The sequence below is a fragment of the Ursus arctos genome, chromosome X, assembly GCF_023065955.2.
Source record: "Ursus arctos isolate Adak ecotype North America chromosome X, UrsArc2.0, whole genome shotgun sequence".
Taxonomy (NCBI): Eukaryota; Metazoa; Chordata; class Mammalia; order Carnivora; family Ursidae; genus Ursus; species Ursus arctos.
In genome coordinates this window covers 92,267,199-92,291,793 of record NC_079873.1, presented here as the reverse complement: position 1 = coordinate 92,291,793, position 24,595 = coordinate 92,267,199, and the positions used below count along the sequence as shown (strand labels likewise).

Sequence of the window (24,595 nt, the reverse complement as noted above, 5' to 3'; positions counted from 1 at the left end):
GAGGGAGAGGGACAAGCAGACTGTGCTGAGTGCAGAGCCCGATGCGGGGCTCGACCTCATAACCCTGAGATTGTGACCTGAGCCAAAATCAAGAGTCAGACACTCAAACAACTGAGCCACCCAGGACCCTCCCAAGCTATAATTCTTGATTCAGAAGAGATTCCTGGCTTAGATTCTTGGTTTCATCACTTCTGGCTGATTTGACATTGGACAGATCTCAAGATCCTCACTGGTAAATTTCAGATAATTATGTCTACCTTCAAGGAGAGTGAGAATTACTGAAAATATACACACTGGTTGCTTAGGGGAGTGCTTGGCGAGTAGTTAATTTTTCATCAAATACCTGCTAATCCTGCTCCATGATGTACATCTAGCAACTGTTGATAAGTAATTATAAATTGAAGACATGATATCTTCTAGAATACTTTAAACCATACATGCCCTTTTTTTTTGCATCCTCCTTTTATTCTCCTGCTTTACAATAGTCAAAGCAGCTCTAACTTATCTTATTGCTGCTGCTGTCACTGCTCTCCTTGTAGTTTATTAGGTGAATGAATGGACAGCATGGGAAATAAGTAGGATAAATACTATCACCTGTTTTTATAGATAAGACTAATGGGGCTTAAAGGTAACCGGCCCAGAGTCACATGGCTAGAAACTGGTTGGGCAAGAACTGAAACCCAGGTCTTTGGTCTCATCATCTTGGAAGCAGGAAGCGTAGAATCACTTATCTTGAAGTGTCTTCCACAGAAATGAACCTAGCAAAGTCAATATGTAAAAAGTGGCTGTAACGGATCCTATGGGACAAGTCAAGATTAAAAGGTAGTAAAAGAAGAAGGGTAATATCAGCCCTTACTTTTCCTGCTTTTCCTTATTCACTAATTGGCCATTGTGCATTTTTTTCTAAGGATAATTTTGAACTTTGTTGGAATTTGATGGGAGTATTGCTTTTCCTGACAGTTATCAATTTGGTTAATGGCACCGCCATCCATCAATCCCCCAAGATACAGAAGCGTTTGTGATAGTTTTAACTCCTTCCATCCACCCAGTTAGTTACATTTGCTCACTCCTCTCCATCCTCATTGCCACTACATTGTTTCCAGATCTACCTGCACTCCTTTAGACTATTAGGACGATTGCAAATCGTTCTTGCCATCCGCCTCTGCACCTCCCCGTTGGTCTTCCGCACTGTGGCTGGTGCCCCCTAATTCCTCTGACTTGATTTTGACACACTTCTCACTGGTGCCCAAGTTTGCACACTTAACTCTGTGATGGTGCATTTATCCTGAGGTAGAAATCACATGGAAGAGGCAAGCGGAGTACTTGATACTTTCCCTTTATTTACCAGTTTCCAAAATAATGAGCTGGCTTTTCAGCAACTTCCAAAGACAGTCAAGGATCACTTTTAGCATCCTCATGAACTCCTGCGTTTAAACATATCTGACGTGCTTCAATCCTTGTAGTGAGTACCCTTAAGGATGCTGAAACGATCCCATATTTGGCCAATGGAAGCTTACTTGTGTTGGTTTCAGAGTCCTCTTGACATGGGCCTAAGAGTCTTTGATGACTTCCTTGCTTTTCAGTGTAAGCTTTTCCAGTCTCCTACATTTTCTGCTCTAGACCCCATAATCAGCCATTTAAAAAATGGAGTTCTTGTTCCTTTTTTGAGGAGGTTGGATGTTATTTAGATATTACTATGTAGTTGTTAGGAGCGTTATTACTACTGGAATGGTCATTGTTTTGAAGCCTTTTCCTGGCACACAGCTATAATTTTCCTTTAAGATAAACTGTATCACGTGTTCTTTTTGATGACGCCAATCCAAATATAAGGCTACGTGATTTTTACTTAACCTCACTGATATCAAATCTTTATCCCCTTTCAACAAATCCAAAAATTCAGTGACCCGTGCATAATTATTTTGTTTGTCCCAGTATACATACTCAATAGCCTCAGAATAATAATATCAACAGTACCATCAACAACACGATTATTGGAAGCCATTTACAATTTATGTCTCTGTGTGTGCTCATGCGCAGGTGTTTTTGTCCTTAAGGTATATCCCACCAGAAGCATACAGTTAAATTGTGTTTTAGAGTCACTCCATGTAGATAGAAGACTTTACTTATTTATTTTGAGAAAGAGAGCATGCAAGGAAGGGGAGGGGCACCGGCAGAGGGACAGAGAGAATCTCAAGCAGACTCCACGCTGAGCGTGGAGCCTGATGTGGGGCTCAATCTCAGGACCCCGAGATCTTGACCTAAGCCGAAATCAAGAGTTGGATGCTTAACCGACTGAGCCACCCAGGTGCCCCTCATCCCTTCTTGAGGGATATTTGGACTGTTTCTGCTTTTGCAAATAGTGCTGCAACAAAGAGCCTTGTGTAGATAATAAGAAGGCCTTAAGTTAGATCTCTAAGAAAATTTCTACCTTCGATGAAACTTACGGACAACCTGTGTAGTCTGATAATGGAAATGTGGAATACTGGGTGTAGGGAGTTAATGCCGGTATGATTGGGCTTTTCGTGGTGACGTAGGTTATTATGTTAGCAGTTGTGTTCGAGGTTTGTATCCAAGTCCCTCATTATTGGCCATCGCTTGCATCTCTCTGATGTAGTAAGATGCTATGGAGATGAAGAAATCTACGACTGATGGGGACTTAATTAAAGCCAGCGTATTTACATGGTCTTTGTTGTATCTCCCTCTGCTCATACATACTGTGAGAAGAGAATATTTAAAAATACCTTTTTTTCTTCCTTCAGCCTTTTTTTTTTCTCACTCATGATTTCTAACCACTTTGGTAAAAGCTTTTTGAAGCAAGCTGGGTTTTGTGCTTGAGAAAGCAGATAGAAGATTCGATTTCGGGTGCCTCTGAGCTCTTGCCCAGGCTGGTGATGGGAAGTGGGGCCTCTGTGTGGGGCCACGGTTTTCTCAGCTGGCCTGCTGGCCACCTTCCTGTTGTGTAGAGAAAAGGAGCCTTTCAAATATGAGTGCTGAACCTTGCAGGAAGAAGGACTTTCCAAATGTAAGCCTTGGTGTTCTGGATGCTTGCAATTGAGCTTTTTTCTTTCTCTTTTAAATACCAACCCAAACCAAAGCCTTAAACCAGCCTTTTACTGTCAATAATATAAATTTCAGGAAAGAAGGGAGAAATATTTTAATTGAAAATATTAGAAAAAAATTTTTGTTTGTTTTTGTAAGTGAATATGGAAATAATCATAAAAATTTTGTTTTCTAGCCTGTTGGGGTCGATGGAATGAATAGTGGTTGGAAATGCTAAGTAATAAAAATATTTAGCAAAACGCATCTTGTGTTTTCAAGTGATCTTCTTTTCCTGACTCTTATTTAGGAATTCACGAAGCTTCATTTCATAGGGCAGACTCCCAGATTCTCAGCTACTCACTGGCCATTTTCAGTACGCATGGTTTGCCCTACTAGCAATTTCTTGAAAGCAGAGTTGCCAGATTGAGCACAGAAAAATATAGGATGCCCCATTTGATTTGAATTTTATATGAACAGTTCAACTAATTTTTTTTTTTAATATAAGGAAGTTCTGGGCAATATTGGAGGCATCCTTGTACTAAAAATGTATTTACTGGGACACCTGGGTGGCTCAGTCCATTAAGCACCTGCCTTTGGCTCAGGTCAGGATCCCAAGGTCCTAGGATCCCAAGGTCCTAGGATCCAGTCCTCTGTCCGGCTCCCTGCTCAGCGGGGAGTCTGCTTCTCACTCTCCCTCTGCCCCTCCCCCCCACCCGCTTGTGCTTTCCCCCTCATTCTCTCTCAAATAGATAAATAAAATCTTTTTTAAAAATGTATTTACTGTTTATCTGAAGTTTTGAATTTAACTAGATGTCCTCCATTTTACCTGGTAACCCTCTTCTAAACCAAGTACATTAGAAGCCCCATTTAACAAGTCAGTAGCATTTAAGTCATATTAATGGAAGCCGTGACACACTGAATTCTCTCAACTAGGGGTCTCTTCTCTAGTTGTCCGTCTAGTCTCAGTTGTACTGCCAGTGACATCATGAGTCAGTGGTTTGACGCCAAAGCTCTTTATGCCTTTTGTACTGGTTACTGTGATTACATTATTTATATGTTACATTCACCCATCAAATGCGAGTGTGAGCAGAGAGCTGTTTCTAAGAAAATGAAGTTGAATGTGTTGGAATGACTACTGAAAATTCAAGGATCCATTTAAATGCTGAATTATAAGGAGCGGCCCCTGGGTGTGGGTGAGACATGCTGGAGCCTGCGGCAATAGGACGGATCGGTGACACTGCTGCTGTCTTTATTGAAAATACTGAGCTTTTGGTCATCATGGGTTTTCTGCATTAACTTAGATGTTTTAAAAAGTAGGTTTATTGATAGTTCATTCATATGCCATAGGACTGATCCATTTAAAATGTACAGCTCCTTAATTTTTAGTATAGCCACAGATATATACAACTTTTACCACAATCCATTTTTGTATGTTTTAATCACCAGAAAAATACCACCCCCCTGCCCTTTAGATATCACTCTCCACCCCCAGTTCCTCCAGCACTAAGCAACTACTAATCTACTTCCTGTCTTTATAGATTTCCCTACTGTAGACATTTTATATGAATAAAGTCATACAATATGTTACCTTTTTTGGTTTTTTTTAAAGATTTAGTATTTATTTAGAGAGCATGGAGGGGGAGGGGCAGAGGGAGAAGGAGAGAGAGAATCCCCAGGAGACTCCCCGCTGATCATGGAGCCAGACACGGGGCTCAGTCCAGGACCCTGAAAGCATGACCTGAGCCTAAACCAAGAGTCGGATGCTTAAGGGACTGTGCCACCCAGGTGCCCCTGATTGGCTTCTTTTAGTTAGTGTAATGTTTTCAGTGGTCATCCCTGTCGTAGCATGAATCAGCACTTTGTTCCTTTTTATGGCTGACTGATGTCCCATCCTATGGATATAATACATTTCTTTATTCATTCACCCACTGATGAACATTGGGGTTGTTTCCAGTTTTGGAGTATTGTGAATAGTGCTGCTATGAACATGTGTTAAGTTTTTGTTTGATCCCGTTTTCGGATCTTGTGGGTATATTTCTAGCAGTTGAAATACCGGTCATATGGTAGTGCTACATTCAGTGCATGGAGGAATTGCCAAACTCTTTCACGGTAGCTGCACCATATTCTCTTCCCACCTGTAATGCACAAGGGTTCCAATTTCCCCATGTCCTTGCCAACTTTGTTACTATCTGTTTTGTTTGGTTTTTCATAATAGCCATCCTAATGGGTGTGAAGTATTATCTCAATGTGGATTTTGATTTGCATTTTGCTAATGATTAGTGATGTTGAGCATCTTTTCATGTATTTGTTGGTCATTTGTTTATCTTCTTTGGAGAATATCTTTTTAGGTTCTCTGTTCATGTTTTAATTGGTTTTTTTGTTGTTAAGTTAGAGTTCTGAGTATTAATTTCTTATCAGATATGTGATTAGCAAATATTTTCTCCCATTCTGGAGGTTGTCTTTTCAGTTTTCTTTTTTCATTTTCTTTTCTCACTTTGAAAATAATTATTCATTTATTTTATTTCTGAAATGGGGCCGAGTGTGGTGCTCAGGCCTCCCAGGCAGGCTGCAGGGGGGTGACGGGCAGCTGGGGCCCCCTCCCTCTTCCTTCCTTGCCCAGGAGCTTTGTCCGTGCCTGCCCTTTGGACAGGCGCCCAGGATGCGTCCTTTACCCACCCCATCTCCAGGTTTCCTCTTTTCTCTGGGCAGCAAGCCTGAGGCTTCAAAACTTTTATTTTCCACAGCCCTTCTTTTGTGTGACTGCTCAGAGGAGAAAAGAACATCTCTTCACCACAGTTGCCTCCTTCTGGCTGCCTCCTCTTACTTTCCTTTTTATTTTATTTTTTTTTAAATCTTATTTATTTTTTTTAAAGATTTTTTTTTTTTAAGTAATTTTCTACACCCAGCGTGGGGCTCAAACCTACAAGCCCAAGACTGAGAGTTTCATGCTCTACCAGCTGAGCCAGCCAGGCGCCCCCTACTTTTCTCGATAATGGCCTTTGGTACACAAAAGTTTTTAATTTTTTTCCACTGGTTTTGTTTTTAATTTTTTCTTTATTCATTTTTTAAAAATTTTAATCGAAGTATAGTTGACACAATATTATGTTAGTTTCAGGTGTATAGTACAGTGTTTGATCATTACATTAACACATGCTCACCACCGTAGGTGTAGTTACCATCTGTCACCGTATAAAGTATTACAGTATTATTGATGATATTCTCTACGCTGTACTTTTCATTCCCATGACTTATTTATTTTATAAATGAAGTTTGTACCTCTTAATCCCCTTCGCTTATTTCACTCATTCCCCCCCACACACCCCTCCCCTCTGGCAGCCACCAGTTCTCTGTATTTATAGGTCTGTTTCAATTTCTTTTGTGTTTGTTTTGTTGGTTAGATTTTGTGTGTAAGTGAAATTATATGGTATTTGTCTTTCTCTCACTTATTTCACTTGGCATAATATGCTCTAGGTCTACCCATGTTGTAAATAGCAAGATTTCATTCTTTTTTATGGTTAATATTCTATTATGTATATATACCACATTTTTGTCTCTTTCTCTCTCTCTCTCTCTCTTTTTTTTTAAGATTTTTAAAATTTATTTGAGAGAGAGAGAGAAAGTGAGTGAGCGAGAGAGCACAAGCCGGAGCTGGGGGGGCGGGGAGAGGCAAAGAGAGAGGGAGAAGCGGACTCCCCACTGAACAGAGAGCCCAATGCAGGGCTCGATCCCAGGACCCTGAGATCATGACCTGAGCTGAAGGCAGGTGCCTCCCCTACTGAGCCACTCAGGTGCCCCACACCACATCTTTTTTACCCATTCATCTATTGAAGGACAGTTAGGTTGCTTCCAGGTCTTGGCTATTGTAAATAATGCTGCAATAAGCAAAGGAGTGCATATATCTGTTTGAATTAGTGTTTTTGCTTTCTTTGGGTAAATACCCAGTAGCAGAATTAGTGGATCATGTGGTATTTCTATTTTCAGTTTTTTTGAGGAACCTCCATACTGTGTTCTGTAGTGGCTGTAACAATTTACATTCCCACCAACAGTGCACAGGAGCTCCCCCTCTTCTCCACACCCTCACCAACACTTGTGACTTCTTGTCTTTTTTATTTTAGCCATTCTCACTGGTGGGAGGGGTCACTTCATTGTGGTTTTGATTGGCAGTTCCCTGATGGTTAGGGATGTTGAGCATCTTTTCGTGTATCTCTTGGCCGTCTGTATGTCTTATTTGGAAAAATGTCTCTTTGGGTCATATGCTCATTTTTAATTGGATTGGTTTTGTTTGTTTGTTTTGGTGTTGAGTTGTTAGGGTTTTGAAAATATATTTTGGATGTTAACCCCTTATTGGATATGTCATTTGCAAATATCTGTTCCTATTCAGTAAGTGGCCTTTTCATTTTTTTGATGGTTTCCTTTGCTGGACAAAAGCTTTTTAGTTTGATGTAGTCCCAATTAGTTATTTTTGCTTTTGTTTCCCTTGTCTGAGGTGACAGATCCAGAAAAATATTGCTAAGACAGATGTCCAAAAGTTTACTATCTGTATTTTCTTCTAAGAGTTTTATCACTTTAGGTCTTACATTTAGGGCCTTGAGCCATTTTGAGTTTATTTTTGTGTATGGTATAAGACAATGGTCCAGTGCCATTCCTTTGCATGGAGTTATCCGGTTTTTCCAACACCATTTATTGAAAATACCATCTGTTTCCCATTGTCTTATGCTTGTCTTCTTTCTCATTGATTAATTGATCATATAGGCATGGATGTGTTCCTGGGCTCTGTCTTCTGTTTCATCGATCTCTGTGTCCATTTTGGGGGGCCAGTACCGTACTGTTTTGCTTACTGTAGCTCTGTAATATAGTTTGAAATTTGGGATTGTGATACTTCCAGCTTTGCTCTTCTTTCTCAAAATTACTTTGGCTCTTTGGGGTCTTTTGTGGTTCCAACAAATTTTAGGCTTATTTCTTCTAATTCTGTAAAAAATACTATTGGTATTTTGATAGGGATTGCATTGAATCTGTAGATTATTTTGTATAGTATGGACATTTAACAATATTAATTTTTCTAGTCCATGAGCAAGTTATATCATTCCATTTGTTTGTGTCATCTCTAGTTTCTTTCATCATTGTCTTCAGTTTTTAGGGTATAGGTCTTTCACCTCCTTGGTTAAATTTATTCGTAGGTTGGGGCACCTGGGTGGCTCAGTCGTTAAGCATCTGCCTTCAACTCAGGTCATTATCCCAGGGTCCTGGGATCAAGCCCCTCATTGGGCTCCCTGCTCGGTGGGAAGCCTGCTTCTCCCTCTCACACTCCCCTTGCTTGTGTTCTCTCTCTTGCTGTCTCTCTCTGTCAAATAAATAAATAAAATCATAAAAAAAGTGCTCGTTACCATTTCAGTCTTCAGAAAAGATACTTTATATGATTTTAATCATCTTAAATTTATTGAGACTTGTTTTGTGGCTTAACATGTGCTCTATCTTGGATAATGTTCTATGTGCACTTGAAAAGAATGTGTATTCTGCTGTTTTTGGATGGAATATTCTGTATATATCTGTTAAGTCCCTCCGGTCTAATGTGTCATTCAAAGCTACTCTTTCTAGGGGCACCTGGGTGGCTCAGTTGGTTAAGCATCCAACTCTTGATTTCAGCTCAGGTCATGATCTCAAGGTCATGAGATCGAGCCTTGTGTCGGGCTCCTTGCTGGGTGTGGAGTCTGCTTAAGGTTCTCTCTCCCTCTCCCTCTGCCCCTCCACCTGCCCTACTCACACACTCTGTCTTTAAAATGGAAAAAAAAGGGCTCTTGGGTGGCTTAGTTGTTTAAGCATCTGCCTTCAGCTCAGGTCATGATCCCAGGGTCCTGGGATCAAGTCCCACATCGGGTTCCCTGTTCAGTGGGGAGTCTGCTTCTCCTTCTGCCTCTCCCCCCTGCTCCTGGTCTCTCTCTCTCAAATAAATAAATAAAAAAAATCTTAAACAAAAAATAACATGAAAAAAGCTGCTCTTTCTTACTGATTTTCTGTCTGGATGATCTATCCATTGATGTAAGTGGGATGTTAAAGTCCCCTACGGTTATAGTATTACTGTTGATTTCTTTCTTTATGTCTATTCATATTTTCCTCATATACTTAGGTGCTCCTGTGTTAGGTGTATAGGTACTTGCAATTGTTATATCCTCTGTTGGACTGATCCCTTTATAATTATATAACGCCCTTCTTTGTCTCTTATTATAGTCTTTGTTTTAATGTCTATTTTGTCTGAAATAAGTATTGGTACTCTAGCTTTTTTTTTTTTCTCACTTCTGATTGCACAGAATATCTTTTATTATTCCTTCACTTTCAGTCTGTATGTGTTTTTAGGTCTGAAGTGAATCCACTTGTAGGTAGCATATAGATAGTTCCTGTGTTTTCATCAAGTCAGCCTGTGTCTTTTGATTGTAGCATTTACTCCATTTACACTTAAAGTAATTATCGATAGGTATATACTTATTGCCATTTTGTTGAGTTTTTTAGTAGTTTTTGTAGTTCTCTGTTCCCTCTTGCTGTGTTACCTTGTGATTTGATGACTTTCTTTAGTGTTGTGCTTGGATTTCTTTATTTTTTTGTATATCTCTTATAGGTTTTTGTTTTGTGGTTACCATGAGGTTCCCATATAACATCCTGTGTATACAGCAGTCTATTTTAAGTTGGTGGTCACTTAAATTTGAACACATTCTAAAAGCACTACATTTATATTCCCCCCTTCACATTTTATGTATATGATGTCATGTTTTACGTCTTTTCATTTTGTATATCCCTTAACTAATTGTTCAGATATAACTGATTTTACTAGTTTTGTCTTTTAACCTTTATACTAGTTTATAAGTGATTTACCTACTAACTTTTCTATATGTTCGCTTTTACCAATGAAATTTTTTTCCTTTCATAATTTTCTTAGTTCCAGTTGTGGCCTTGATTTATTGCTCTAAAAGTACCTTCAACATTTCTTATAATGTCCGTTTAGTGGTGACAAACTCCTTTACCTTTTATTTGTCTGGGAAACTCTTTATCTCTCCTTCAATTCTGAATAATAACTGTGTCAAGTAGTCTTGGTCGTCCCTTCCAGCATTTTGAATATATCATGCCACTCCCTTCTAGCCTACAGACTTTCTGCTGGAAAATTGGCTGATAATCTTACGGGGTTTCCCTTTATTTTATCTTATTTTATTTGACAGAGAGAGAGCAGAAGCAGGGGGAGTGGCAGATGAGGGAGAGGGAGAAGCAGGCTCCCCACTGAGCAGGGAGCCCAACACGGGGCTTGATCCCAGGACCCCGGGATCATGACTTGAGCCGAAGGTAGTCGATTAACTGACTGAGCCTTCCAGGCGCCCCTGGGGTTTCCCTTTAAGTAACTGTTTCACCTTGCTGCTTTTAAGATTATTTCTTTATCTTTAATATATGATATTTTAATTATTATGTACCTGGGTGTAGACCTTCTTGGGTTCACCTTGTTTGGGTTTCTCTGTACTTGCTGGACGTGGATATCTGTTTCCTTCTCCAGGTTAGCAAAGTTTTCAGGTATTATTTCTTCAAAGAATTTCTCTGCTTTCTGTCTTGTCCTTCTGAAACCTTACAATGTGAATATTAGCACTTTTGATGTTGCTCCATAGGTGTCTTAACCTATTTTCATTTCTTAAATTCCTTTTTCCTTTTAGTGTTTAGCTTGGGTGATTTCCACTATCCTGTCTTCTAGATTGTTGATCCATTCTTCTGCTTCCTATAATCTGCTGTTGATTTCTTCTTGTGTATTTTTCCTTTTAGTTATTTTATTCTTCAGCTCTGATTGGTTCTTTTTTATATTTTCTCTTTGTTGAAGTTCTTTCTGAGTTCATCCATTCTTCTCCCAAGCCCAGTGAGCATCTTTGTGACCATTATTTTGAGCAATCTATCAGGTAGATTGTTTATCTCCATTTTGCTTGGTTCTTTTTCTGAGGTTTTGTCTTGATCTTCCTTTGGAATATATTCCCCTCTGCTTTTTGTCTGACTCTCTATTTCTGTTTCTATGTATTAGGTACATCAGCTATGTTGCCTGCTCTTGTAAGTAATGGCCTTATGTAGAAGGTGTCCTGTGGGGGCCAGTAGTGCAATCCACCATGGTCACCTGAGCCAGACACTCCAGGGGCGTCCCATTTGGGATGCATGCGCCCTCCTGTTGTTATTGGGCCATGACTATTGTGGGTGTCCTGGTGGGTAGGGCTGGCCCTCTCACCTTTCCAGGGCAAGAGTCACTTTGAAGGTATGCCAGTCCTGGCCAGGACTGCCCCTGTGATGTAGCAGATTTGTAGTCACTTTGGGGGCATGTCAGTATTGACCGGAGCTGTCCACTAGGTGTGGTGGGGTGGAGCCCCTTTTGAAGGTTATCTGCCATGGGGGGCAGATTGGGGACCAGGGGGAGGGGGCAGCAGTGGTACTGCAGGTGAATTCCAGCACAGGGTGAACAGTGCTAGTAAGGTAGATGGAGAGTGTCAGATCCTCCTCCTGCCAGTGTCCAGCCATCTGGGCTGAAGGAAGACAAGAAAAATGGCACCTGTCAGCACTTCTGTTCTGGGAGATAATTCCTACAGGTCCCTGTGCCTCCAGCACATGCCCTAAAATTAGTCAGCAACGTCCTTCATGTATAACCCAAGCACTTTTTAAACTGCTGGCTCTGTGCTATGTCTCAGTCTGAGTGATATAGTACGGTGGCCGTTTAAGAGGGAGTCTCAGTTTCCTGTAGTCCTTTGGCTCTCCCGGAATTAAGTGCTGCTGATTTTCAAAGCTCTTGGGGGTAAGCCCTGCTCATTTTCAAAGCTACACATTATGGGGACTCATCTTCCTGGTGCGGATCCCCAGGACATGGGGTTCTCACTGTGGGGCTTGATCCCCTTCCTTCTTAGGGAGGACCTCCATGCCTGTGATATCCATCCCACTAATGTGTCACCATGCAGGGATTGCAAACACATCTGTCCCTTTCCTACCGTTCTCAGTGTGACTTTTTCTTTATATCTTTAGCTGTGAGAGAGTTGTTCTACTAGTGTTTAGGTCATTTGTTTGTTTAGGTCGTTTTCAATTTGAGTTGCATTATATGATTATATTATGAAGTCCAAATCATCTACATTTTCTTATGCTTTTGTTGTCATATTTAAGAATACTTTGCCAAATCTGAGAACATAACAATTTTGGTGGGTTTTTTTTGAAGATTTTTATTTATTTGACAGAGAGAGGGAGAGAGAGAGAGACTCCGCACAAGCAGGGGGAGTGGCAGGCAGAGAGAGAGGGAGAAGTAGGCTCCCTACTGAGCAGGGAGCCCTATGGTGGGACTCAATCCCAGGACCCTGGGATCATGACCTGAGCCGAAGGCAAATGCTTAACTGACTGAGCCACCCAGGCGCCCCAGAACATAACAATTTACCTGTATGTTTTCTTCTATGAATTTTATAGTGTTAGCTGTAACATTAAGTAGTTGAATCATTTTAGTAAATTTTTGTATATGGTTTGAAGCAAGGGTCCAACTTCATTCTTTTGCATCTGCTGTCCAGTTGTACCCAGTATCGTTTGTTGAAGATACTGTCCTTTCCCTATTGAATGATCTTGTCACCCTTGTCAAATATCAGTTGATCGTAGAAATAGAAACATGGCTTTATTTCTGGACTGTCAGTTTTTGTCCATTGATATATTTGTCTCTTCATGTGCCAGCACCACACTCTTTTGATTACCATTGCTTCGTAGTAACTTTTGAAATAAGGATGTGTGAGTCTTCCCACTTTGTTGTTCTTTTTCAAGATTGTTTTGGCTTTTCTGAGTCCCTTGCAATTTCATATGAATTTTAACATCAGCTAGAGAGTTTCTACAAAATAGTGAGGTTCTGATAAGAATTATGTTGAATCTTCAGATCAGTTTGGGGAGCATTGTCATCTTAACAATATTAGGTTAATCCATGAACATGGGATGTTTTTCCATTTATTTAGATCTCATTAGTTTTTTCAGCAATGTTTTGTTGTTCTTAGAGTATCTTTTTTGTACTTTTTTGTTAAATGTATTCCAAAGTATTTTATTCTTTTTCATGCTGTTATTATTGGAATTGTTTTCTTAATTCCATTTTCATTTTGTTTATTGCAAATGTATACAAGTACAATTGATTTTGGTATATTGATGTTGTATCCTATAACCTTGCTGAACTCATTTTATTAATTCTAATAGTCTTTTACTTGATTCCTTAGGATTTTCTTAATGCAAGCTGAAGTCATCTGCTAATAGAGATAGTCTTATTACCTACCTCCTTTCTAATGTAGATGCCAGTTATTTCTTTTCCTTGACTAATTAATTGCCCTGGCTACTACTTCCAGCACATTGTTGAATAGAAGTGGTAAGAGCACAAGGATATTTATCCTTGTCTTGTTCCTCATATTAAAGGGAAAGCATCCAATCTTTCATTGTTAAGTATAATGGTAATTCTGGGTTGCTTCTTAAAAATTGCATTAAATTAGCATTTATTTTAATACTGAGTTTTGTGCACACTCTTAAAATTTTGAGCCTGAGGTGTAACTGCATTCAGTTCAGTCTTGCACCTGACATTTTAAAAGATTTAGGGGAGGGGTGCACCTGACTGGTCTAGTTGATAAAACATGCGACTCTTGATCTTGGGGTCATGAGTTTGAGCCCCATGTGTGGTGTAGAGTTTACTTAAAATAAAAAAAAATCGAATGAAAAAAGTTTTGGGGGAAATTGTGAAACCTATTAAAGATTCTGAATTCATATTGCTATGCAAGTGCCTTTATATTCTCTGTCTAAGAAAACAAATCTATAAATCACAGTTCATGCATTTATTGTGATGGTGAGCTTAATTTATGAAAGAAGATGCCAAGATTCAATTAGTAGGCCAACGCACAGAGAAAAAGCCTTGGCTGTAGATCAAATGATAAGACAAATCACAAATGACTCCTGCTTTCACTTTTTTGATTTATCAATGAACTATGGGCCTAACTAAATCCCAGAATACAACATCCACTGTGGATATGTAAGAGTGTATGGATGATAGAGCTACCTGCCCTTCCCTTCCTGCCTTCTTTCATTTTGTTAAATTTGCTAAACTTACCTGCTGTGGACCCAGGAAAACTATTCTCTTTATCCAGACCTGCATCCTGTACTCCCTTGAATCTCTTGCACAGTAAAGGTTGAGTGGCCTAGTTAGTAAAGTGGAGACTTATACTGGAAAACTCTTAGTCTGAAACATTGGCTTTCTGTGGAGTTCTGATTAGTGAATTGTCATGTACAATTCTTACCATATTTAAAAGTTACTTACTTACTAAAAAGAGGTAAAACTCTAGTAAATGGACCACACTAATTGTGATGAGACCAGGTTTTTATTGTGTTTTTTCATTTAGTCGATTCATGTTGATTATGGCTGAATGGGATACATTATTTAATGTATCTTTTTAAAAGGAAATTCTTTGTAATTTTAATTTAATGTTGAAGAATAAGATAAACCTTTAACAAGGCAGATTACTATTAAATACCAATTTTTTTCTGAGATTGTGGTCTATAAATTACAGTGGTTCTTAATTAAAGAGGGCTCTTAATTCAATATAAATAGCTGATTGATTATGTAGGTAGAACTCAATATATTCTTCTTGTTCAGAATAGCAAGTATTATATATTTTATATAAAGATATATAAATGTATATTATATATAAATAAGTAGACTAACAAATTTCATCTGTGTGAATTTTTCAAAAATTTCTCAAGAAAAATTTTGTCCAAAATATAGTCAGAGGATTCTATTCATATTAACCTAAGTTATTGAGGAATGATTAATACTTTTTAATGAAATGCCATAGTGAATTTATCACTGTCAAACAAATACTTTTATTTCTTGTCGCTACTGTTTAGGTGTTGCTTAGCATTTAAAGCATGGACTTTAAATTTCAGCTATAGATTGATTTGGAAACCAGAATCCATCAGCTTAACGATCTCCTGTGCAAAGACAATAAAATGATTCAATCTTTACTTTTATAATACTAGAAAAATCTAATGTAATAAAAACACCGCATTGCATCTAGATTTTTCAGCCGTCACTTGAAACTTGATTATTCCATTATATTGGAGATACAAGCATTTCTGTTTTGAGATCGTTTGTGAATCTCATTTTGCCTGGATAAACAGCTTTCTGGTAAGATGATTACTGTAATATAAAACCACTTAAGAATTTTACCCTTTGGAACATTGAAGACAAATTGAATTATGGCCTGCTAGCGTGGAGATGGGGAAAAACAACAACCTTCACCTGCTTGCTTAAACGCGCCCCGCGCTGGAAGCTTTAATAGATGATACCCACTTAGTTTCCTTCGCCAGCAAAATGCACGTTGGTTGTTTACCTTTAATGAATTTTGGTATAGATTTCTTTTTTAGGTTTCTTGTAAGCCGCCTTCGTTCTGTTTCATTGTCTTTCTCTCGTTTGGAAGTTTTAGTGGGAGATGTAGGATTTTCCATGGTGAATAGGGCCTGAGAGGTGTCTTCCTATCTTTTGAAGGTGAAAAGGTGGGAAAGAGCAGGATGTCGTGCAACTAATGTGTCTTTCATATGGCTGTGGATTTTCTCTCGGTTCTACACACACATACACAGACGCGTGCGTGCGTGCGTGCTATTGAAGTTAAACATCTTTCCTTACACTTATTCTTTCTGTTGTTATTCTTTCTTTCTGCCAGGCCTCTTCAGATTCTTGCCTACTGGATCGCACACCTTTGTTACTGATTTTTTGGGGGGAATACTTTATATGTTGTGAGCATTAAACCTCCACCTGTTCTGTGTTGCAGGCTTCCTCCCCATCTCCCCACTGCTGCTATGTCTTTTCAGTATGTTTATGGTGTGTTGTACCCTATAGAATTATAACCTTGTTTTTCAATAACAAACTTAGAAACCATTTTCATATTCTTTGTGGCTTCTGAGCTTCGTGTTGGCCCTTATTAAGATTTTATTTTTGCCTCAATAAAAAGGTATATTCTTCTTATCTTTTACTGTTACAATTTTATTTTTTCATGTTTAGTTATTTATTCCATCTGTGGGATATATAAATGGATATATATGGATATATATATATATGGTATATATATATATAAAAATTTATATATATATGGTATATATAATATATAAAATATATATATATAAATATATATATAAAAAATTTATATATATATATAATTTTATTTTTTCATGTTTAGTTATTTATTCCATCTGTGGGAGATATATATATATATATATATATATATATATATATATATATATGGTATAGGCAGAATTTCAGTTTTTCTTCTAACATAGCCAGTTTCCCTGAACCTCTTTATTGAGAAATTTATCTTATAGTTACTGATTCTAAGTATCACATGTACCATGTAGTTAATAACCATATGTAATTGGATCTGTTTGGGGAATTGATTCTATTGATCTCTCTGTCCCCATAGTGGTACCACACTGTTATAGTTACTGTACCTTTATAGTACATTTTATTATTTTATTTTACTTTTTTGAGAGGGAAGGAGAGAGAGAGGGAGGGGGAGGGACAGAGGAGGGGCAGAGGGAGAGAGAGAATCTCAAGCAGGCTCCATGCCCAGTGCAGAGCCCGATGTGGGGCTTGATCTCACAACCCCGAGATCATAACCTGAGCCAAAATCGAGATTCAGCTGCTTAATCAACTGAGCCACCCAGGTGCCCCCTTTATAGTACATTTTAATGTCAGCTGGGAAAGGTTGCCTGCTCCCTTATTTTTCTGTTTTAAAAAAAAATTTCGGGCAGTTTTTGTGCGTTCTTTTTCTGACGAGCTGAGGGATTCAACATGGAAAATACCTATCCCCTTCCACCAAAAAAATTCTGACCCTTTGCTAATTGGATTGAAATTGTGTTGAACTTCTATATGAATTTTGAGGGAATTTTGCATCTTTGTGATTTTGAGTTTTTCTATTCGATATTTGTGTGTGTGTGTGTGTGTGTGTGTGTGTGTATTTGTATCCATGTATCCATTTATTCATGCCCTTTTGGATTTTATAAGCTCCAGTAAAATTTTATTTTTTATGTCTTTCAGATTTCTTTTTCAGCTCATTCCTAGCTATTTTACAAGTTTTGTTGGAAGATAAGACATCTTTGTCTTTATAGAGCCGATATTCCTGTAGTGGGCATTTTACTGTATTAGTTTTCCAGTTGATTCTTCTGAACTTTGGATAAAAGCTGTGTTACCTGTAAATCATTCGTTCTTAAAGTGTCATCCATGATCTACCAGCAGCAACATCCTTTGTGAATTTCTTAGGGAAGCAAATTCTCTAGACCCATCCCACATCAACTGAGTGAGAAACTCTGAGGGTGGGGCCCGGCACTCTATTTATCTCGTCCTCTAGAGGATTCTGCTACATACTCTGGTTTGGGGACCACTGATGTAAATAATGATTTTTATTTTTACTTACCCGTAATTTCTTTTCTCACTTCTTTTTTCTCGCAAGATGTTTGTGTAACAGTGCTTAATGAGTTGTAGAATGGACTTTGAAGAGGCTGAGACAAATTGCTAACTTTGAAAAGTAAGACTGTCAATAGAGATGGTGAGAAATGCACTATTCCTTAACCAGGTGAATGGGGGAAACTGAACCCGAGAGGGAGGGAGATGGAGTGAGAGAGACTGAGTATATAATTTAGGGTAAGGATTTTGATGGGTAGCAGAGAGAGGTGTGATTAAAAGTGAAACATACCGTGGCGTCACTCCTGTAGATAAGAGCGATGACATGAAACTGAAAGACATGAAGACATCTAAGCTTGGCAGTTGACACTTAAACATTTGTTAGACCAAGCTTAGCCCTTGTTACAAGAGGGCAGCCACTATTAGGAAAATCAGATAGAATAGGGTAACAATTGAACATTGGTAAAATGGCCAATTGCAGTGATAAGATGAATGAGGCCATTAGCCATTTGCATGTCCCAAAGGAATTCCTGAAGCCTGAGTGACAAAATGAAAAGGGACTACCGAGGGATCATATCGAGAAGGAAAGAGTGGTATTACTGCAAGAAGAGTGGAACCTCGTGGTGTATACCTGCAGCAAACCGGAGCAAGATGGAAGTGACCACATGGTGGTCCAGGGGCAGTTCGTGACTGTGGGAAGAAAACTGTAATTGTTAAGGACAGTGTATCAGCCATCCTGGCATGCAGCCAGGTGAAAGGGAGAAACTTCTAGAACATGGGGAATCTAGTCTTTTTGGTAGAAGCTGAGACCAAGAAGTGGCTCTTAAACCTCTCTGGACCCCCTTGTTACAGCACAAAATGCCGATATGGAGGAAAACAGGCAAATCGACCATTTGCATAAATGTTCTAAAATCAGGTACAGTTGCAACCTTTGGGGTAACACAACCTTTATCATTTTTAGCATTGCAAATTTTCTGATGGGCGCATATATCTGGGAGCCTACTACAGCCGGTTTTAGATTTACTCTAGGGGAAAAACAATTCACCACGCAGCTCAACAGCTAGTATTCAGATGTCTTAGGTAGGCCCTCCTCAGTGCCCCAGGTGGGAGGTGAGTGTGGTGTCTGGCCTGGGTGAAAGCTGAAGGATTTGAGAGTCTTAACCCTCTGTGACATTTTTAAAAATTAGCTTTTGTATAAAAAACTATTTTCCCCAAGAATACAATTCTGTTTCTTACACGTCACTTTTTGCCGTGTCAAGACGATCTTGAATTTTTGGTGCTGCCGCTATATATAACTTGATTGAGAGAAGTGCAATTATGTACAATTTTTCTACATTGTGCAGTTTTTCAGTTTTGTAGTGTTGAGCACTTTTCGCTGATCTTTTCTGTCAGCTTTTCTTATCAGAGTGCTTAACACAATTTTCTGCGAAGGCAGACGGCCATAGCCACTCTGAATTTCTTTCACATAACGTAAGGTTAGTTCGTAAGCAGGGTTTACCTTACACGGTATAAAATTGGCTAGGCATTTCTCAAATGTCATTATTTTTAAAGCTGTTCGTTCTTGGGCAGAGCAGGAAAGAGTGAGACAGTGGATTTTAATTAAATGCTAAGTCATAAACTGGAATCTCTATTTGAAATATTATCTAACCATAGGATAGGTGCTTGTGAAATATTAGATTTGCAAAGTACCTAAAATAAGTGCTTAAGAATAAAAGTGGTTGAACTTATGCAAGTGATCTCAGCGATCCAAAACAGTCTTGTCAGTTTTATTTCTGGTGAGCTAGAATCTTTTAAGGGCAAAACCACAATTACGTCTTTGTCAGGTGTGTGCTCTGAGTAATGATTAGTCTCCCTTTTATTCATGCGAGTAGCGTGGCTGTGGAGGAGTGTGTCTTTTTAATGATAATGCGTGTCTGCTTATGTTTTTGTCCTGCCTTTTTCCCTAATCTCTGGAAATGTTCTATCTGCCTATCTATATCTACTGGCCTGCGTATGTCTTGTCTTGTGGGCTCATCTACACGGTCCCTACTTTAGGGGAGAGATCATGTATTATACTTTTTTGTTTCATTTTATTACAATATTTCAAACACACAGAAAAGTACAGAGACCAGTATCACAACCCCTCCTTAACCACCACTTATGATACCTTAGCATTTTGCCTTTTTTTTTTTTCAGACACCTGCCAAATGTTAAATACAGGTGAAGCTCCTAGTCTCTCCCGCCTCAATTGCATCTCTCCCTTTGTCTCCTGAGGTACAACTGTCCCAAACTGGGAGTTTAGCATTCCCGTGAATATCTTAATGCCTTTTCTGTATGCGTATATGTGTATATCGTGAGTACGCATGTGCGTATATGTGTATATATACACGTATGGTCTTACGTGCTCTTGACATTTTTCCATATTATCGTACTTCTTCAGTTTCCATTTTTGTGTGATGACACACTCTTCGGATTCACCTGCCATTGTATCCCCCGTTATCAAAACAAAATAAAAACATCTCCTTCCACCCTATATTCCCCCTCCAACTACCGCCTATTTTTTTTCTCCTTATGAAAGCACAACTGCTGATAAGAGTTGTATGTATTTGTTTCCTCTCTTTCCTTTCACTCTCTCGAGCGCATGCTCATTGGCCGTTTTCTCCACCATTCCATGTAAACCGCTCTCATCAAGGTGTCCAGTGACCTCCTTGTTACCATATCGAGTTGTCATTTCTCAGTTCTTCCCTTCGCCTCTCAGCAGCATCTGACCCACTTGATTACGTCTATCTATATGTAACAACACTTTATTCAGCCTTCTCGGTCACCACCCCTTCCTAATTTTCTCCTACCTCGTGGCCGCTCCTTCTTACTTCTTTTGCTGGATCCTCTTTATTTATTTATTTTTTATTTTGAAATAAGTTGGACAGAAAAGTCTAGAATGAAAAGTGAACGTTCCTCCCAAACATATATTCCCTCTCACTAATAATGGATATACAGACTTTGTGCATGTGTGTGTGAATCACATAGGTGAACCAGTGCCTCATTTTAAATCGTATTTATTTGTTTTTTAATGACTTGTATTTTTTTATTTGCATGTCCTATTTCTAGTATTTGTTCACTTTTACTATTACGTTTTATTGTTTTTATTAATTTTGTGTGTGTGTAAGTTAAAATCATTAGCTCTTTGCTGTCTGTCGTGTGTGTGGTGAATATTTTTTTCCTAGCTCATCAAATGCCATTTGACTTTGTGATATTTTTAAAGTACAGAGTTTTAATTTGTTTTGTACAGTCAGATTTAACAGTTTTTTTTTTCTTTTATGGTTCCTCAATTTGGGGTCCTGCTTATCTTCTCTACTGCATGATTATAAATAATTTCACTTGGGTTCTTTCATTTCATTTTTTCCCTTTAAATCTTTGATCTATCTGGAATTTATTTAGGATCCCCTAATGTGAAGTGAAGTACCATAAACTTATTTACTTTTCTGAATGGCTACCTGATTCTTCCCCAGGCACTTATTTAATCATCTCTTTTCCGTTACTTGTTTGGTGGCCACCATTACCATAGAGTAATTAACTGATGAATTTGAGTTCCTTTCAAGTTCTTGAAAGAATTTGTGTTGGTTTTTCTTTTCTTTCTTTTTTTTTTTAAAGATTTTACTTATTTATTTGACAGAGATAGAGACAGCCAGCGAGAGAGGGAACACAGGCAGGGGGGGTGGGAGAGGAAGAAGCAGGCTCCCAGCGGAGGAGCCTGATGTGGGGCTTGATCCCAGGACCCCGGGATCACGCTCTGAGCTGAAGGCAGACGCTTAACCGCTGTGCCACCCAGGTGCCCCTGGTTTTTCTTTTTTAAGTTTATTTTTATTATTATTTTTTTAGTAATCTCTACACCAAATGTGGGGCTTGAACTCATGACCCTGAGATCAAGGGTCTTGTGCTCTTCCCACCGAGCTAGCCAGGCACCCCCATTTATCTTTGTTTTATTTTTCAAACCACTGCAGTGTGTTTCTCTGCACCTGTGTTCAAAATACTCTCTTAACAAAGGTAATAGCTGACCTTACAGCTGTCACATCAGCTAGCTGGTATCTTACTGGGACTGGGCAGAACTTGGAACAGTTGAATACCTACCAACCACCCTTCTTCAGAACCCACCTCCTTCCTTAGCTTTAATCTCACATTTCTCTTAGTTTCCTTCCTACCTATTGTCTCTCTCTTTGATAGCTTATCTTCCTCGGTTTCTTGCACAATAGTGTTTTTGGGATTCCACCTTCTCATGGCAAATACACTTCTAAGGAATATTTCCCCATCTCTTTACTTCAGCACTTACTTACGTGGCTAAATATCTTCACATTTTCATTTCTAGTTCCAGTCTAAATCTGGGTGTATATATCCAGTTTGCTTTGGTTGCTATATTGGCCAGCCCTAGAGGACTTCAGTATGTCTGCACCAAACCCTTGTTCTCCTTCCTTCTGGTACTTTTCCTTCTTCCCTCTACCCTGCCTCACCTGCTATCATTACCATTTCCCCCAGTTCCTTAAATAGATTTTGTCTTTGATGTCACTTTATCCTTTAATATCTGCCAATGATCTCTCAGTCGTAAGTCTTAGTTTTCCCTGGCTATTCCCATAGCTCTTGTCTGTGCTCTTATTTCATGCCTTGATTATGGAAGTAGTTTCTTAACTGGTCTCCATACTTCCAGTTTTACTCTCCGATCTACCGCCACATTGCAAGCTGTGTTAATTTTCTAATACATAGATTTGATCATACAGATTCCCTGATTGAAAAACAGCTGGTTTTAGTTAAATCTTGTGTAAATTGCCCATTGTTCGCATTGTTTACTTCCTCTCCCTTCCTAACTTCATTAAAGTGAGACTAAAGAAATGGAAAGATTCAAAAGGACAAAGAGAACAGGAGGGGCAACATTGACAATTCTAAGGTTTAATTTTTTTATTCAGTCAAAGGAAGTTAACAACTTCAGGATCTCTCCCTACACGAACTATTGAGAGAAACCAACTACTTCTTCCCATACATCTCCTAATATTTCAAGACTTGGGGGCGTGTGGTATGCGGAAAACAGGAATAAGTCTTGAGATTGAAAAGGTGGGCTGTTCCTTGAAAGTCTTTATAATAAAAGGCTGGAGTCCCATGTCCTGTCATCCACTGCCTGCTCCTCAGGAGACCAGAAGTCTATTATCTGGAGAATTTGAATGGGAGAGCCACAGGCTCTGAGATGCAACAGGTACATTGGTTGAAACCATGGGACTCAGAGTCTGAATACCTAGTTTGGGGACTTAGATGTCCTGCTCCAGATGCAGTTGATGAAAAGGGGCAGGAGTTATTTATTTTCACATTCCCAGATTCCTAATGATAATCTAGATATGGTTGTTTTGCTCTTAGCACATCTTCTAAAAAATTGTGTAGCCTAAAAACAATGAAAATTTCTCAACACCTTAGAATTCTCTCACTACTTCAACATTTTTTAAAAAAAGCAAAGTCCAAAGGTCAGTTGATTTAGAGGTGCTTAAATTTTTTTTTTCCTTCAGGCTACTCAATTTCTTGTAATAACAGAAAATATGATTGTGTAAATAAATAAAAATGTTATATTGTCATTTGATTTGTTTCTTTTTTAGAATTATGAAGACCCAAGAAATAGAGTAGTTTTCCCCCTTCTGCATCTTTTGCTCTGACCCCAAAATAAGGGACAGGAAGTGGGCAGGGAACAATGAAGAGAACCTTTTCCTCTGGCTTAATAATTTTAGGTCTTCACACAGCTTTATAACAAACATAATTATGTGAACAAACTAAATCGCATACTCTACATTTTTATCTCCCCAGTGCAATAAATTGATTTTATTAACAAGAAACATTTAAGTAAAGTATACCTTTCTGCTTCCCAGTATATTTGAAATTAATAGAACCCTTGAAATACACTCTACATCTCCAAATGCAAAGCATTCACTTGACTAGAAACAATATATTAGATTTAGTTTTCTACCACCTACCAGCTCTTTTTCCATAAAAAAAAAAACCCACCACCCAAACAAAAATTCAGTCCAGATCAAGAAAACAACCCCCAGGGGCACCTGGGTGGCTCAGTCGTTAAGCGTCTGCCTTCGGCTCAGGACCTGATCCCAGCGTTATGGGATCGAGCCCCACATCAGGCCCCTCTGCTATGAGCCTGCTTCTTCCTCTCCCACTCCCCCTGCTTGTGTTCCCTCTCTCGCTGGCTGCCTCTCTCTCTGTCAAATAAATAAATAAAATCTTTAAAAAAAAAAAAAGAAAAGAAAACAACCTCCACTACCTATTTTAGGTCTTTAAGATTTCTAAAACTTATGTCTTTCTAGCCTTAATTTTGACCAACCACCTCTAAAACCATGGGCCCTGCTTAGGGCTTTTGAGGCCTCATGTGCTCCTGGTAACTCGGGATTTAGTGCCTTCTGTGTCTCCGCTTGGCAAATGTTTGCCTCCACTCTTCACCTCTAACTTTTCCTGTCTCTCCCAACTTCACCCAGACTCCTCAGGTCTCCTCAGGGTTAATCCAAGTTCCCGTGTAGGGTGGTTGTTATTCTAATGATTTCACACAACTGCAGTCAATGCCATTTAATGAGCCACTGTGGAATTTTGTAGATAATGTGACTGTTGCAGATTCAGTTCCTTCAGTGTCCTCCATTTTCTTAATTTCCATGAGCTAGAATATGGACATCGGGAATACGGACATACATTTTTGTCTTTCTGTCGCGAAATATATAAAATATTACAGAGATAGCATAATTTGAAGATTCTGGTATTGATTTTTATAGTAAATATTGACTTCTTTTCCTCCCGAACAGGTCATTATCCAAGTGTTAGAGGTGATGGATCATCTTCATAGAGGGGAATCGGTTGCTGCAATACTCCGTAATCGGTATATTTATGGAAGCAATTTATCTTATACGTTATATAATGTCTCTCCTGCCTGTTATATACCTAACATAGTTGCTACTTAATGAATATTTGTTGAATGCCTGGACTAATATAAAATATTTGCTCTATGAGTGAATAAAAGAATGACTGAATGACGAAGAGATGGAATGAACAGCATGTTAGCGACTGTGTGTTCTGAGCTAATGAAAAAATAGAGAATATAGTTAG

At 38.8% G+C, this 24,595-nt stretch overlaps 1 protein-coding gene across 7 annotated transcripts in view; it reads left to right on the top strand.

The window, feature by feature from the left end:
* The window catches only part of KLHL13 (kelch like family member 13), a 282,631-nt gene that overhangs the window by 143,489 nt on the left and 114,547 nt on the right, over positions 1-24,595 (top strand). For 6 of the 7 annotated variants that reach the window (XM_057313772.1, XM_057313774.1, XM_026478864.4 and 3 more), the window contains one exon: positions 24,295-24,368. The exons of the other annotated variant lie outside the window; for it this stretch is intronic. In XM_057313772.1, the coding sequence (XP_057169755.1) occupies positions 24,295-24,368 (74 nt within the window). The remainder of the gene's footprint in view (positions 1-24,294; positions 24,369-24,595) is intronic. 7 annotated transcript variants of the gene reach the window in all.